The sequence below is a fragment of the Heptranchias perlo genome, chromosome 9 (assembly GCF_035084215.1).
Source record: "Heptranchias perlo isolate sHepPer1 chromosome 9, sHepPer1.hap1, whole genome shotgun sequence".
Taxonomy (NCBI): domain Eukaryota; kingdom Metazoa; phylum Chordata; class Chondrichthyes; order Hexanchiformes; family Hexanchidae; genus Heptranchias; species Heptranchias perlo.
The window spans coordinates 13130741-13149003 of NC_090333.1; the positions used below are offsets into that span (position 1 = coordinate 13130741).

At 48.2% G+C, this 18263-nt stretch overlaps 1 protein-coding gene across 1 annotated transcript in view; it reads right to left on the reverse strand.

Annotated features, from left to right (window-relative positions):
* The window catches only part of st6galnac5a (ST6 (alpha-N-acetyl-neuraminyl-2,3-beta-galactosyl-1,3)-N-acetylgalactosaminide alpha-2,6-sialyltransferase 5a), a 119646-nt gene that overhangs the window by 84321 nt on the left and 17062 nt on the right, over positions 1 to 18263 (reverse strand). The window contains exon 3 of the mRNA XM_067990918.1: positions 14674 to 14796. Coding sequence (XP_067847019.1) covers positions 14674 to 14796 — 123 coding nt within the window. The remainder of the gene's footprint in view (positions 1 to 14673; positions 14797 to 18263) is intronic.

An 18263-nucleotide genomic window follows, 5' to 3' on the forward strand; every position in this document is an offset into this window, starting at 1 on the left:
GGAATCCTCACTCAAAGATGTAATAGAAAAACATCTAGAATCTGAAAATATAATAAAGAACATTCAGCACGGATTCCAAAAGGGAAAGTTATGCTTGACCAACCTTATTGAATTCTTTGAAGAAGTAACTGAAAGGATAGAAAAGGGTAATGCAGTAGATGTAATAAATTTGGATTTTCAAAAGGCCTTCGATAAGGTACCAGATAGTAGACTCATGACTAAGGTCAGAGCATGTGGAGTCAGGGGACAAGTAGCAGAATGGATAGCAAGCTGGTTACAAAAACAGAAAACAGAGAGTAGGGGTTAAAGGTCAGACTGGCAAAAGATAGGAAGTGATGTTCCACAAGGATTGGTGCTGGGACCATTGTTGTTTAACATTTACATAAACGATTTGTAATCGGAAGTACAATTTCAAGATTTGCGGCCAACACCAAATTGGGGGGAATAGTTAATACCGAGGAGGACTGCAACAAAATACAGGAAGACGTTTAAAAATTTGCAGAATCGGCGTGTAATTGGCAAATGAATTTCAATATAGATAAGTGGTATTATATTTTGGTAGGAAGAATAAGGGGGCCACATACTGCTTGGATAATAAAAGTCTAAATGACTCCACATTCTAAACACTCTCTGGGTAAAGAGGTTTCTCCTGAATTCCCTGTTGGATTTATTAGTGACTATCTTATATTTACAGCCCCTAGTTCTGGTCTCCCCTGCAACTGAAAACATCTTCTCTACGTCTACCCTATCAAACCCTTTCATAATCTTAAAGACCTCTATCAGGTCACTCCTCAGTCTTCGAGAGAAAAGAGCCCTAACTCAATCTTTCCTGATGGGTGTAACTTATTAACCTGCGTTGCTATTTTTAGTGATTTGTGTATCTGTCCCTCTGCTCCTCTCCTCTACGGGAATTTCTCCTCACAACTGTTAGAAATATTCCTAGAGTGAATCTACGCAGATAATTCACGAACAAATATAATGCTCCCGAGCTTCACGAGTGGAGATTTATTATTAGCCTGCATGCTGCCGATGACTTGTTCGATTTATCGTGCTTCTAACATTGAGAAAGGCTGGGCAATTCACATTGGTGCTTAAAATAGGAAATTCGATTACACAAGGAAGAACATATCATAAATTAGAGGGTAGCAGGGGGAAAGGTTTCCGTGTGCTAGTTGACCATGCGTTGGAAAGAATTGTTAACATTAACACAGCAGTAATTGGCAAAGCAAATAGAATATTGGAGTGTGTAAATGGACACTATGGGGGTAATATTAAGCCTCCCCCCCAGGACAGGCGGGAGAGGGTCGGGAGTTGGTGGGGGTTAACCTGTTAAAAATGGGAAACTCAACCCAATCCATCGCGAACGCACCTACTTCCGGTTTAACTGGGGTGGATTGCAGGGGCAGGGGAGTAACCTGCTCTCGAGAGGCGGGTCAATCTTTATAATATGTTAATGAGGCTGTGTGCCTCAGATATTGTCTGCGATTTGGATATAATGCCTCCACGGGAAACCCGGCAGCTAAAGGGAGTTGAGGACTGCCGGATCCAGCGGATAATGCTTTTCCAGCACTGCTTGTGGGTCAGGAGGAGCAGGAGTACTCCCCCCACCCCACCGGACCTCTTCCAAGCAAACCTGCTGTGATCTTCAGAATGCCCTTCCGCGATTCGATCTGTCCCCCATGATACGATCCCTCCTCCGTGATACGATCTCTCCCCCCGTGATACGATCTCTCTTCCCGCGATACGATCTCTTCCTGCGATCTACAGACCACCTCCCGTGATACGATCTCTCCCCCGCGATACGATCTCTCCCCCGCGATACGATCTCTCCCCCCACGATACGATCTACTCTCCCCGCAATATAATTTCTCCCCCCCGTGATACGATCTCTCCGCGCAATACGATCTCTCCCCCCGATATGATCTACTCTCCCCATGATATGATCTCTCCCCCACGATATGATTTCTTCCCTGCAATCTTCAGACCCCCGCGATACGATCTTCCCCCCCATGATATGATCTTCTCTCCCCCCGTGATACAATCTCTCCCCGTGATACAATCTCTCCCCTGCGATCTTCAGACCCCCTGCGATATGATCTCTACCCTCACGGTATGATCTACTCTCCCCCGTGATACGATCTCTCCCCCCGTGATACGATCTCTCCCCGCGATACGATCTCTCCCCCCGTGATACGATCTCTCCCCGCGATACGATCTCTCCCCCCCGTGATACGATCTCTCCCCCGCGATATGATCTCTCCCCGCGATACGATCTCTCCCCCGTGATACGATCTTCTCTCCCCCCACATGATACGATCTCTCCCCCCGCGATACGATCTCTCCCCGTGATTTGATCTCTCCCCCCGCGATACGATCTCTCCCCGTGATATGATCTCTCCCCCGCAATACGATCTTCTCTCCCCCCACATGATACGATCTCTCCCCGTGATACGATCTTCTCTCCCCCCACATGATACGATCTCTCCCCGTGATACGATCTCTCTCCCCGCGACACGATCTCTCCCCTGTGATACGATCTCTCCCCCGCGAACTTCAGACCCCCTGCGATATGATCTCTCTCCTCACGGTATGATCTACTCTCCCCCGCGATACGATCTCTCCCCCGCGATAAGATCTCTCCCCCGCGATACGATCTCTCCCCCGCGATACGATCTCTCCCCCGCGATACGATCTCTCCCCGCGATACGATCTCTCCCCGCGATACGATCTCTCCCCCGTGATACGATCTCTCCCCCGCGATACGATCTCTCCCCCCGCGATACGATCTCTCCCCCCGTGATACGATCTCTCCCCCCGTGATACAATCTCTCCCCGCGATACGATCTCTCCCCCGTGATACGATCTTCTCTCCCCCCACATGATACGATCTCTCCCCCCGCGATACGATCTCTCCCCGTGATATGATCTCTCCCCCCGCGATACGATCTCTCCCCGTGATATGATCTCTCCCCCGCGATATGATCTACTCTCCCCCCACATGATACGATCTCTCCCCGTGATACGATCTTCTCTCCCCCCACATGATAGGATCTCTCCCCATGATACGATCTCTCCCCGTGATACGATCTCTCTCCCCGCGACACGATCTCTCCCCTGTGATACGATATCTCCCCCGCGAACTTCAGACCCCCTGCGATATGATCTCTCTCCTCACGGTATGATCTACTCTCCCCCGCGATACGATCTCTCCCCCGCGATAAGATCTCTCCCCCGTGATACAATCTCTCCCCCGTGATACGATCTCTCCCCCCGCGATACAATCTCTCCCCACGATACAATCTCTCCCCCATGATACGATCTCTCCCCCCGCGATAAGATCTCTCCCCCGCGATACAATCTCTCCCCCGCGATACGATCTCTCCCCTCGCGATACAATCTCTCCCCGCGCGATACAATCTCTCCCCCCGCGATACAATTTCTCCCCCGCGATACGATCTCCCCCCCGCGATACAATCTCTCCCCCGCGATACGATCTCTCCCCCGTGATACAATCTCTCCCCCGCGATACGATCTCTCCCCACAATACAATCTCTCCCCCGTGATACGATCTCTCCCCCGCGATACGATCTCTCCCCCGCGATACGATCTCTCCCCCCGTGATACGATCTCTCCCCCCGTGATACGATCTCTCCCCCCTCGATACGATCTCTCCCCCCGCGATACGATCTCTCCCCCCCGTGATACAATCTCTCCCCGCGATACGATCTCTCCCCCGTGATACGATCTTCTCTCCCCCCACATGATACGATCTCTCCCCCCGCGATACGATCTCTTCCCGTGATATGATCTCTCCCCCCGCGATACGATCTCTCCCCGTGATATGATCTCTCCCGCCGCGATACGATCTCTCCCCCGCGATACGATCTTCTTTCCCCCCACATGATACGATCTCTCCCCGTGATACGATCTTCTCTCCCCCCCACATGATAGGATCTCTCCCCATGATACGATCTCTCCCCGTGATACGATCTCTCTCCCCGCGACACGATCTCTCCCCCGTGATACGATCTCTCCCCCGCGAACTTCAGACCCCCTACGATATGATCTCTCTCCTCACGGTATGATCTACTCTTCCCCGCGATACGATCTCTCCCCCCCGATAAGATCTCTCCCCCGCGATAAGATCTCTCCCCCATGATACGATCTCTCCCCCCGCGATACGATCTCTCCCCACGATACAATCTCTCCCCCATGATACGATCTCTCCCCCCGCGATACAATCTCTCCCCCCGCGATACAATTTCTCCCCCGCGATACGATCTCCCCCCCGCGATACAATCTCTCCCCCGCGATACGATCTCTCCCCCGCGATACAATCTCTCCCCCGTGATACGATCTCTCCCCCGCGATACGATCTCTCCCCCCGCGATACAATCTCTCCCCTGTGATACAATCTCTCCCCCCGTGATACAATCTCTCCCCCCGTGATACGATCTCTCCCCCGTGATACAATCTCTCCCCCGCGATACAATCTCTCCCCCCGTGATACAATCTCTCCCCCGCGATACAATCTCTCCCCCCGTGATATGATCTCTCCCCCGCGATACGATCTCTCCCCTCATGATACGATCTCTCCCCTCACAAAATGATCTCTCCCCTCATGATACAATCTCTCCCCTCACGAAATGATCTCTCCCCTCACGAAATGATCTCTCCCCTCACGATACAATCTCTCCCCTCATGAAATGACCTCTCCCCTCATGATATGATCTCTCCCCCCGCGATACGATCTCTTTTCCCGCGATACGATCTTTTCCTGCGATCTACAGACCACCTCCCGTGATACGATCTCTCCCCCGCGATACGATCTCTCCCGCGCAATACGATCTCTCCCCCAGATATGATCTACTCTCCCCATGATATGATCTCTCCCCCATGATATGATTTCTTCCCTGCAATCTTCAGACCCCCGCGATACGATCTTCCCCCCCATGATATGATCTTCTCTCCCCCCGTGATACAATCTCTCCCCGTGATACAATCTCTCCCCCGCGATCTTCAGACCCCCTGCGATATGATCTCTACCCTCACGGTATGATCTACTCTCCCCCGTGATACGATCTCTCCCCCCGTGATACGATCTCTCCCCGCGATACGATCTCTCCCCCCCGTGATACGATCTCTCCCCCCACATGATACGATCTCTCCCCCCACATGATACGATCTCTCCCCCCGCGATACGATCTCTCCCCCTCGATACGATCTCTCCCCCCGCGATACGATCTCTCCCCCCCGCGATACGATCTCTCCCCGCGATACGATCTCTCCCCCGCGATACGATCTTCTCTCCCCCCACATGATACGATCTCTCCCCCCGCGATACGATCTCTCCCCGTGATTTGATCTCTCCCCCCGCGATACGATCTCTCCCCGTGATATGTTCTCTCCCCCGCGATACGATCTTCTCTCCCCCCACATGATACGATCTCTCCCCCCGCAATACGATCTCTCCCCGTGATTTGATCTCTCCCCCCGCGATACGATCTCTCCCCGTGATATGATCTCTCCCGCCGCGATACGATCTCTCCCCCGCGATACGATCTTCTCTCCCCCCACATGATACGATCTCTCCCCGTGATACGATCTTCTCTCCCCCCACATGATAGGATCTCTCCCCATGATACGATCTCTCCCCCGTGATACGATCTCACCCCCGCGAACTTCAGACCCCCTGCGATATGATCTCTCTCCTCACGGTATGATCTACTCTTCCCCGCGATACGATCTCTCCCCCCCGATAAGATCTCTCCCCCGCGATAAGATCTCTCCCCCATGTTACGATCTCTCCCCCCGCGATACGATCTCTCCCCACGATACAATCTCTCCCCCAAGATATGATCTCTCCCCCCGCGATACAATCTCTCCCCCCGCGATACAATTTCTCCCCCGCGATACGATCAACCCCCCGCGATACAATCTCTCCCCTGCGATACGATCTCTCCCCATGATACAATCTCTCCCCCGCGATACGATCTCTCCCCCGCGATACGATCTCTCCCCCCGTGATACAATCTCTCCCCCGCGATACGATCTCTCCCCACGATACAATCTCTCCCCCGCGATACGATCTCTCCCCACGATACAATCTCTCCCCCGCGATACAATCTCTCCCCCCGCGATACGATCTCTCCCCACAATACAATCTCTCCCCCGCGATACGATCTCTCCCCCCGCGATACGATCTCTCCCCCCGCGATACAATCTCTCCCCCGTGATACAATCTCTCCCCCCGTGATACAATCTCTCCCCCGCGATACGATCTCTCCCCCGTGATACGATCTCTCCCCCCGTGATACAATCTCTCCCCCGCGATACAATCTCTCCCCCCGTGATACGATCTCTCCCCCGTGATACAATCTCTCCCCCGCGATACAATCTCTCCCCCCGTGATACAATCTCTCCCCCGTGATACGATCTCTCCCCCGCGATACAATCTCTCCCCTCCGTGATACGATCTCTCCCCCGTGATACAATCTCTCCCCCCGTGATATGATCTCTCCCCCGCGATACGATCTCTCCCCTCATGATATGATCTCCCCCCTCACAAAATGATCTCTCCCCTCATGATACAATCTCTCCCCTCACAAAATGATCTCTCCTCTCATGATACAATCTCTCCTCTCATGAAATGACCTCTCCCCTCACGAAATGATCTCTCCCCTCACGAAATGATCTCTCCCCTCACGATACAATCTCTCCCCTCATGAAATGACCTCTCCCCTCATGATATGATCTCTCCCCTCACGATATGATCTCTCCCCCCACGATATGATCTCTCCCCTCACGATATGATCTCTCCCCCCACGATATGACCTCTCCCCCTGCGATCTTCAGAGCCCCGGGATACGATCTCTCCCCGTGTTACGATCTCTCCCCTCACAAAATGATCTCTCCCCTCATGATACAATCTCTCCTCTCATGAAATGACCTCTCCCCTCACGAAATGATCTCTCCCCTCACGATACAATCTCTCCCCTCATGAAATGATCTCTCCCCTCACGATACAATCTCTCCCCTCATGAAATGATCTCTCCCCTCACGATACAATCTCTCCCCTCATGAAATGACCTCTCCCCTCATGATATGATCTCTCCCCTCACGATATGATCTCTCCCCCCACGATATGATCTCTCCCCTCACGATATGATCTCTCCCCCCACGATATGACCTCTCCCCCTGCGATCTTCAGAGCCCCGGGATACGATCTCTCCCCGTGTTACGATCTCTCCCCTCACGATATGACCTCACCCCCCGCAATCTTCAGAGCCCCCGTGATACGATCTCTCCCTCCGTGATACGATCTCTCCCCCACAATACAATCTTCTCTCCCCCGTGATACGATCTCTCCCTCCGTGATACGATCTCTCCCCCACAATACAATCTTCTCTCCCCCATGATACGATCTCTCCCCCGCGATCTTCAGACCCCCTGCGATCTTCAGACCCCCCCCCCCCCCCGCGATATGATCTCTCCCCTCCCAATCTTCAGACCCCCCCCCCCCGAACCACGATCCATTAAAAAAGACAATCTTGTCATTCATCCCAATGTTGTGCGTGTGGGACTTTGCTGTGCGCCCATTGGTTGCCTAAGTTACAACAAGAGCGAGTGCCATTTAAAAGCACTCGCTGTTGTCTGTGAAGTGCGTTGTGCAGTTCTATGGATGTGATATATGTTCTATCAAATCAAACGCTTTCTCCTCCCCTTAAAATATTCAGTTCTATCGCACCTTATTGTGTTGTTAAAACATCCAACAGCACTTCACACCATGAATTACCTTTGGAGTGCGGTGACTGTTACAAGGCAATTAACCCAGAGCACAATCAGGCCTGTATGACAGTGATGTAGATGTAGATTAATACTACAGATTATACATGTATTGTCTAGCTACAGTCTCTTCACTATCTCCACACCGCCCATAGTATGAAATTTAATATATTTCAAATGAGGGGAAATCGCCTTTTTATTATTTATAATGAAATCAGAGCGAACAATTAAATCTGTGCGGCAGGATAACAATGGCTTGTAGAAATTTAGAATGAAAGACCAAATGTACTTTATAAAAATCCTTTCTGCCGGGTGCTAATGCAGATTAGAATTACCCATGCAGAGATCTGTGCTGGCTGCCTCCACTATTAAGCTTGAATGACACTAGAACATAAGAGAAGTCAGGAATGAGTCAATCAATTGAGGCTCATCGCCCCAGTACATTAACCCTTTCTAACCTCCCCTTCGACAAGATGTCTCTGCTTGCCGTGTGCAGTAACATCGAGAATGTGTTGGTGCAAACTCCTCTGCTCAGCATTTCTTTAGTAAAATTAGGAACAGGAGTCGGCCACTCGGCCCCTTGGTCCTACTTTGCCTTTCAATTGGATCTCCACCTCAACTCAATTTTCCTGCCTTTGCTCCACATCCCTTGATACCCTTACCCAACAAAAATCTATCTATCTCAGTCGTGAAGGCTCCAATCGTCCCCCAGCATCCACAACCTTTTGGGGATTGTAAACAATTTTACAACACCAAGTTATAGTCCAGCAATTTTATTTTAAATTCACAAGCTTTCGGAGGCTTCCCCCTTCGTCAGGTGAACGATGTGCACCTGACGAAGGGGGAAGCCTCCGAAAGCTTGTGAATTTAAAATAAAATTGCTGGACTATAACTTGGTGTTGTAAAATTGTTTACAATTGTCAACCCCAGTCCATCACCGGCATCTCCACATCACAACCTTTTGGGGGAGTGAGTTCCAGATATCTACAAATCTTTGTGCGAAAAAGTGCTTCCTGGTTTCCCTTCTGAAAGGCCTAGTTCTAATTCTAAAATTAGGCCCCCTCATTATTGACACCCCCACCAGAGGAAATAGTTTCTTTCCAACTACCCTGTCACCCCTCAATCTTGTAAACTCAGGGGGATACAAGCCAAGTTTATGCAACCTGTCCTCATAATTTAACCCTCTAAGCCCCAGTGTCATTCTGGTGAATCTGCGCGGCACCCTCTCCAAGGCCAATATATCCTTCCTGAAACGTTGTGCCCAGAACTGAACCCAGTGCTCCAGATGGGATCTGACCAAGGCTCTGTACAACTGAAGCATAATTTCCTGCCCTTTTGTAATCCAGTCCCCTTGAGATAAAGGCCAACATTGCATTAGCCTTTTTGATGACTTTGTGCTCAGGTTGAACCCTATTGGTGTTGGGGAAGTGGAACCCTTCCCATTTCAGACAAAGCACAGCGAGATACAGAGTAAAGTTCCATTGATCCTGTCCCAAAGACATATTTCAGTCTCAACCTCAGAACCACCCCTTTACTGCACTGTATGTGCCGTTGTTTGCGTTTCTCACACCAGCTGTCCCATGTCTATTCAAGTGTCATTTCCATTCAATGCTGAATTCATAGAATCTTACAGCAGAGAAGGAGGCCATTCGGCCCATTGTGCCTGTGCTGGCTCTTTGAAAGAGCTATCCAATTAGTCCCACTCCCCTACTCTTTCCCCACTGCCCTTCAATTTTTTCCCCTTTAAGTATTCGTCCAATTCCCTTTTGAAAGTTACTATTGAATCTGCTTCCACCACCCTTTCAGGCAGTGCATTCCAGATCATAACAACTCGCTGCGTTAAAAAAATTCTCCTCATCTCCCCCTGGTTCTTTTGTCGATTACCTTAAATCTGTGTCCCCTCGTTACCGACCCTCTTGCCGGTGGAAACAGTTTCTCCCTGTTTACTCTGTCAAAACCCCTCATAATTCTGATTACCTTTATTAAATCTCTCCATAACCTTCTCTGCTCTAAGGAGAATAATCCCAGCTTGTCCGATCTCTCCACATAGGGACAGTTTTGTGCTGTTGGTCCATGTTCTCCAGGGACTGAATTGGACTGCTCCACCTCATATAACACAGCTATCAGATATGGGAGACTGTGCTCCCCTCAGTCTGGGCTGGATTGAAGCCAGGTCCCAGAGGTGAAAGGCCACTGCACCATCCAGTTCCCAATGCTCAGTGTTTCTCGCAAAATCGGAAACTCGAGTTTCACAACACGTTTCCGACTTTGCTAGTTGTCTCTACGCCCAGTGGCTCTTATCTTGCAATAGGACAGCCCAGCTCACTCTCATTAAACTAATGGCAAGAGGGTCAGTAACCAGGGGACACAGATTTAAGGTAATTGACAAAGGCAGGTATATGGAGTTAGATCACAGATCAGCCATGATCTTATCAAATGGCGGAGCAGGCACGAGGGGCTGAATGGCCTACTCCTGTTCCTATGTTCCTATGTAACTAGATAAATGGCAAAACTTATTATCCAACACTTAGAATTCAGTCGTTGAGTATATTCAAGACTGAGATCGATAGATTTTTGGACACTAAAGGAATCAAGGGATATGGGGATCGGGCGGGAAAGTGGAGTTGAGGTCGAAGATCAGCCATGATCTGATTGAATGGCGGAACAGGCTCGAGGGATCGTATGGCCTACTCCTGCTCCTATTTCTTATATTCTTAAAAGCAAAATTCTGCGGAGGCTGGAAATCAGAAATTAAAAACAAAAAGTGCTGGTAAACACTCAGCCGGTCAGGTAGCATCTGCGCAGAGAGAAACAGAGTTGATGTGAGCTTTCATCAGAACTGGAAGATGATAGAGATTAATAGTTTTTAAGCGAATACAGAGCTCAAGATGGGGGTGGTGGGGGGGGGGGAAGAACAAAAGGGGAAGGTCTGTGATAGGGTGGAGGGCAGGAGTGATTAAATGACAAAAGGGATGATAGTGCAAGGCAAAGAGGGTGGTAATCACAGAATGGTTATAGCGCAAAAGGAGGCCGTTCGGCCCATCAAGCCCATGCCGGCTCTTTGTAAGAGTAATCCAGTTAGTCCCATTCCCCCGCTTTTTCCCCATAACCCTGCAATTTTTTCCCCTTCAATTATTTATCCAGTTCCTTTTTGAAAGCCACGATTGAATCTGCTTCCACCACCCTTTCAGGCAGCGCATTCCAGATCATAACTACTCGCTGCGTAAAAAAGCTTTTCCTCACGTCCCGTTTGGTTCTTTTGCCAATCACCTTAAATCCGTGTCCTCTGGTTCTCGACCCTTCTGCCAATGGGAACAGCTTCTCTTTACTTACTTTATCTAAACCCTTCATGGAACAAGTAAAGGAACGAAAGATGGGTCTAGGAGAGCTGTAAATGGCAACAGAATGTATAAGAGAATTTGGGACCGGTGGTTGTGATCTAAAGTTGTTAAACTCGATATTGATGCCAGAAGGCTGTAAAGTGTCTTCTACAATAACAGTTAAATTACTAACCCAGTTATGATTTTCCATCTCTGTGAAGCAATCGCACATAATATTTTATCACGGAGCCACGTAACAGTTTTAATGTCAGGGTCAATAGTGCAGATCAGCCTGTGAAAATCTGCTCTTATGTCTAGCTCATGGATAAATTCAATCCTTGTGGACACAATCACAGCCCGGGGTGGGGCCTGGTTTGCAGTGGGAAGTGACTCTAGTGGTATACAGCAGAAGATTAACCAGTTAAAAAAAAACCCACTGCTTTCATTTAAAGCCAATTTGCTTACTGCGTGTGCAGACTGCTTGCCTGCTGTTTCCCAGCAGTAAAAAAAAATGTAAAATCTTTCCTGGGCAAGTTAACAGAAAAAAGAAAGGAATTGCATTTATATCGTGCCTTTCATGACTTCAGAACTTCCAAAAGCAATTTACAGACAATTGTGTACTTTTTTTTTGAAGTGTCACTGTTGTAATGTAGGAAGCACGGAGGCCAATTTGCGCACAGCAAGGTCCCACAAACAGCAACTAGATAAATGATCAGAAAACCTGTTTCAGGTGTTTGCTGGGGGATAAATGTTGGCCAGGACACCAGGGAGAACTCCCCTGCTCTTTGGGATCTTTTATGTCCACCTGAGAGGGCAGATAAGGGCCTCAGTTTAATGTCTTATCTAAAAGACAAAGTGTCAGCCTAGATTTTGTACTTGATTTTCTGGAGAAAGTCTTGAACCCACAACCTCCAATGACTCAGAGGCATGAGTGCCACCCACAGAGCTACAGCTGACACCTTAGTTACAGCTTAGTTACATGTTTAAATTTACAGATTGCAAATGATAGTGGGAATTTCTTTTGATGCTGTCTGCTTGTGCCAGTCCCAGGATTGTCAGTAAATCTGCCTGCCAGACGAAAACTCATGTTAAATGTTTCAGTGCCGCCAACATGTTCAATTTTTCACCAACGCCTCGATTTTAAAGTTCTTATCCTTGTGTTCAAATCCCTCCATGGCCTCGCTCCTCCCTATCTCTGTAACTTCCTCCAGCCCTACAACCCTCCGCGATCTCTGCGCTCCTCCAACTCTGACCTCTTGTGCATCCCCCACTTCCTTTGCCCCGCCATTGGTGGCCGTGCCTTCAGCAATCTAGACCCGAAGCTCTGGAATTCCTTCCCTAAACCTCTCCGCCTCTCTCGCCTCTTTTAAGATGCTGTTTAAAACTTACCTCTTTGACCAAGTGTTTGGTAACGCGTCCTAATGTCTCCTCCTTTGGCTGGGTGTAAATCATTGTCTGATAATGCTCCTGTGCACCTTGGGCCATTTTACTGCTTTAAAGACACTATGTAGAGGCGAGTTGTTGTTGTTATTTTCTTTTCAGCTTCATAACAAAAAAAAATTGAAATGTTTTAAGATTTCTAACAGCGATCAGACTCTTAACCTCACAACATACTTCGATCAATCTTTTTGGATTAGTCTGAGTGCGATCAGTGGTCTGGTCTCTACGTTGACTTATTGTTGTCTTGAATTTATATGTGCTTGATGCAAAGTGATTTTTCATATTTGTCAGCATGAATCTTGGTTTTATCACTTGTTCCCGTGCAGTCCCTCAAGTCAGGAATTCACACACTGACAACTAAAACAAATGGATTAGATGGCAAATTGTGCATTTTTTCAGTGAAGCGCCTGAAACCAAGATAGTATCCCATAAAATCACACCTTATTGCATGTCAAAATGTCTCAAGGTGCTTTGCGGTAGTGGTTATGTTATTGGACTGGTAATCCAGAGGCCTTGGACTAATAATCCATGAGAGTATGAGTTCAAATCCCACGTTGGCAGTTTGAGAATCTGAATTCAGTTTAAAATATCTGGAAATAAAAGTGACGATGAAGCTGTGGGATTGTCGTAAAAACCCAAGTGGTTCACTGATGTCCTTTAGGGAAGGAAACCTGCTGTCCTTACCCAGTCTGGCCTATATGTGACTCCAGAACCACACCAATGTGGTTGACTCTGAAGTGTCCTAGCAAGCCACCCAGTTATATCAAACCACTGAGTCCAAGAAGAAGTCCCACCACCACATTCTCAGGGTAACTAGGGTTGGGCAATAAATGCCAGCAATGCCAACATCCTGAGAGCTAATTTTTAAAAATGTATCGACCAGGATGCTGGCAGAACTCAGTCCCTTTTCGAATAGCAATGTGGGATCTTCAACGTCCACCTGAACTTGGCAGAGGGGGAGATCAGTTAAACATCTCACCGGGATCCCTATTCCCATACCTGCAATTTATACTGCTCGGTTAAAAAGATTTTCTGCCTATTTCCATTGAGGGCTGATTCCAAGGAGGTACATTACTGGCGGCAGTTTAGGTTTTGACTTCATGCCAATTGTTATACACCCAATTTGCTGCACTACAAAATGAAACATGTAACCTCTGATGAAGTCTCTACAGGAAAGTAGAAGAGTATTGTATCTTGTCACAGGGGCCGTAGAAACTATTTGAAATGCATTACCGTCTAGTATCAGTTGTATAGGAGGGAAGGAAGGATTGCATTTATATAGCATTTTTCATGACCTCAGGATGTCCCAAAGTGTTTCACAGCCAATGAAGTACTTTTGAAGTGTAGTCACTGTGGTAATGCAGGAAATGCGGCAGCTAATTTGCACACAGCAAGCTCCCACAAACAGCAGTGTGATAATCACCAGATAACCTGCTTTAGTGATTTTGGATGAGGGATAAATTTTGGCCAGGACACCGGGGAGAACTCCCCAGCTCTTCTTCGAAATAATGCCATGGGATCTTTTACGTCCACCTGAGAGGGTAGGCGGGGCCTCGGTTTAATGTCTCGTCCGTACGACGGCATCTCCAACAGCGCAGCACTCCCTCAGTACTGCATTGAAGTGTCAGCCGAGATTATGTGTTCAAGCCTCTGGAGTGGGGCTTGTACCCAGAACCTCTGACTCAGAAGTGAGAGTGCTATCCACTAAGCACTGTTCAGTTTCAAATTGTTTAAAATGTGTTACCGTCTAATCATGGTTATATTGAATCCAGGAACTCCTCTTACACACTGCAGTAAGCAGCATCTAGAAAAAGACTAAAATGGCTAAAGCAGCCCAGAGACAGCATTTATACTAACATCACGAATTAACTTCACTACAAATCTGTCCAGTTTAACACGATACGTTAAAGTATCATATTTTGCATGTTAGTCACAAATACAATCAGCATTGAAGCTTGTAATATCACATAAGGGAGAATAACAGATGAATATGAAAAGGCTGATCACATTCAAAGCTGTTTGAAATTAAGCCATGTGGTTCATCTTCTCTACCCTCGGCAGTGCTTTCTGAATCAAACTCACTGGAGCCAAACTGGCAGGAGCTCCACTCAGTTGGCAATTCACTCACCTTGCGGTTGTGGGTTCAAGCTCCACTCCAGGATCTGAGTCTCATAGTCCAGCTCAACATTCCAGTCAAGGTGTGCTGCATTGATGAAAGTGATGTCCTTCAGGTGAGATGCTAAAACTGCAACTAGCTTTTTGAAATTTGTTTAAGCTCACAAGAGTAAGAATAGACTGGATGTTAGATGGTTCTTCTTTTTCCAGAGAGTAGTGAGCGTCTGGACTGCATTGCCAGCTGGTGTGGTGGGTCGTGACTCTCTGCATGCCTTCAAAAGGGAGCTGGACCGATTCTTCATTGGGGCAAAGATGGCATCATACAAGATGGTAAGTGGCTTTATACAGATATCACATGGTCCATGTGCAGCAGCAGAATTGTATTCCAGCGCAATCTGTAACCTCATGGCCCGGCATATTCCTCACTCCACCATTACCAACAAGCCAGGGGATCAACCCTGGTTCAAAGAGGAGTGTAGAAGAGCATGCCAGGAGCAGCACCAGTCGTACTTAAAAATGAGGTGCCAACCTGGTGAAGCTACAACACAGGACTACATGCATTCTAAACAGTGGAAGCAACATGCTATAGACAGAGCTAAGCGATTCCACAACAAATCCAATCCGGCCAATTACCGCCCCATCGGTCTACTCTCAATAATTAGCAAAGTGATGGAAGGTGTCGTTGACAATGCTATCAAGCGGCACTTACTCACCAATAACCTGCTCACCGATGCTCAGTTTGGGTTCCGCCAAGACCACTCAGCTCCAGACCTCATTACAGCCTTGGTCCAAACATGGACAAAAGAGCTGAATTCCAGAGATGAGTTGAGAGTGACTGCCCTTGACATCAAAGCAACATTTGACCGAGTGTGGCACCAAGGAGCCCTAGTAAAATTGAAGTCAATGGGAATCAGGGGAAAATCTCCAGTGGCTGGAGTCATACCTAGCACAAAGGAAGATGGTAGTGGTTGTTGGAAGCCAATCATCTCAGCCCCAGGACATTGCTGCAGGAGTTCCTCAGGGCAGTGTCCTAGGCCCAACCATCTTCAGCTGCTTCATCAATGACCTTCCCTCCATCATAAGGTTAGAAATGGGGATGTTCGCTGATGATTGCACAGTGTTCAGTTCCATTCGCAAGCCCTCAGATAATGAAACAGTCCATGCCCGCATGCAGCAAGACCTGGACAACATCCATGCTTGGGCTGATAAGTAGCAAGTAACATTCGCACCACACAAGTGCCAGGCAATGACCATCTTCAACAAGGGAGAGTCTAACCACCTCCACTTGGCATTCAACGGCATTACGATCACCAAATCCCTCACCATCAACATCCTGGGGGTTACCATTGACCAGAAATGTAACTGGTCAATTCACATAAATACTGTGGCAACAAGAGCAGGTCAGAGGCTGGCTATTCTGTGGCGTGTGACTCACCTTCTGACTCCCCAAAGCCTTTCCATCATCTACAAGGCACACGTCAGGAACATGATGGAATACTCTCCAATTGCCTGGATGAGTGCAGCTCCAACAACACTCAAGAAGCTCGACACCATCCAGGACAAAGCAGCCCGCTTGATTGGCACCCCATCCACCACCCTAAACATTCACTCCCTCCACCATCGGCACATAGTGGCTGCAGTGTGTACCATCCACAGGATGCACTGCAGCAACTCGCCAAGGCTTCTTCGACAGCACCTCCCAAACCCGCGACCTCTACCACCTAGAAGGACAAGGGCAGCAGGCACATGGGAACAACACCACCTGCACGTTCCCCTCCAAGTCACACACCATCCCGACATGGAAATATATCGCCGTTCCTTCATCGTCGCTGGGTCAAAATCCTGGAACTCCCTTCCTAACAGCACTGTGGGAGAACCTTCACCACACGGACTGCAGCGGTTCAAGAAGGTGGCTCACCACCACCTTCTCAAGGGCAATTAGGGATGGGCAATAAATGCCGGCCTCGCCAGCGACGCCCACATCCCATGAACGAATTTTAAAAAATGTGATCTCCTGGACTGATTTCGATCACCTGGGGGAGTTGGAGAGGAATTTTCCAGAGTATTTTTTCCCTCATTGGCCCTGGGTTTTTGTGTTTTTTTGCCTCTCTCAGGAGATTACATGGATGCGGGGGTGGGAGGGGGGGGGAGGGGAGAGGGGGTGAGGTGTAGGAAATGTCTAGTCATGATGCTCCAGCCATCATGAGTGTGAGGCAGGCTTGATGGACCAGCTGGTCTCTTCCTGCCAGTCATTTACATATGTTCGTATGAATCTCATCTCTGGAAAACAAAGTAGTGGCTACATTGTCATTGAGTAGGATGGTTTTAGCTGAACAAGCAGCGAGAAGCTTATTAGAAACATCCGCAGTACCCCTACACACTCCTTGTTGTCCCTAAACTTTGATCTCCACCTGTCGCCTGAGCTTTTTGGGTTTAACTGGCCTCGGCTTGTATTCCCTCGAGTATAGAAGATTAAGAGGTGATCTAATTTTGATGATTAAAGGATTTGGTAGCATAGATAGAGAGAAACTATTTCCTCTGGTGGGGGAGTCCAGAATAAAGGGGTATAACCCTAAAATTAGAGCTAGGCCATTCAGGGGTGATGTCAGGAAGCACTTCTTCACACAAAGGGGAGTGGAAATCTGGAACTCTCTCCCCCAAAAAGCTGTTGAGGCTGGGGGTCAATTAAAAATTTCAAAACTAAGATTCATAGATTTTTGTTAGACAAGGGTATTAAGGGATATAGAACCAAGGTGAGTAAATGGAGTTAAGATACAGATCAGCCATGATCTAATTGAATGCTGGAATCTGCTTGAGTGGCTGAATGGCCTACTCCTGTTGCTATGTTCCTAATTAAGTGGGGTGTGTCCCTATGGGGATGGTAATGCACTCCCATTAGCCAGGCAGAAGCCCCATTCAGTAATTTCTCAGTCATTTGGTTTGGAGATGGTTAAACATGGTGACCGATTTCCACATATGTCAGACATCCAGCTAACATTTAGAAATAAAAATCATGTTTTAAAGCAGCTAATGTTAAAAGTAGGGTTCATGGTCATGCTCCTAGTCTGGAGTCTGGAGATGGATCCAGTTGCTTTCTTTCCTTGGATCATACACATAGGAGGCCTGGAATTCTTTGACTAAATCGGTCTTTGAAACTTCAAGGCCCCAAAATTGCGAATCAAATCTAGGGAGGAGAATGGGCAGATCGTCCAACAGAGACCAGATTCTGTAAAATTCACAGTAAATTCTGGTTGAGTGGAAAAAGGCAAATTCTCCCCTGTAGGGACACACCCCACTCAATTAAACCCAGAGAACTGAGGCACAAGAAATAAGCTTAGGGGCCCTTGTAAAGTCTCGGTGGAACCAGGAGCTGGCATGCGTTCTTTGGAGGCCATTGGGAAAGCCCCATAAAAGATTTCCAAGCAAAGGCGCTCAAACCCACACGATTACCTATAATAAGATACCCTGGTGTCAGCTTTGGCTCAGTGAAAGCTCTGAATCAGAACCAGAGACTTGTGCACATATTCCAGTTTGACACTCAAGTGCAGTACTGAGGGAGTGCTGCGTGGTCAGAGGTGCTGTCTTTCAGCTGAGACGTTAAAT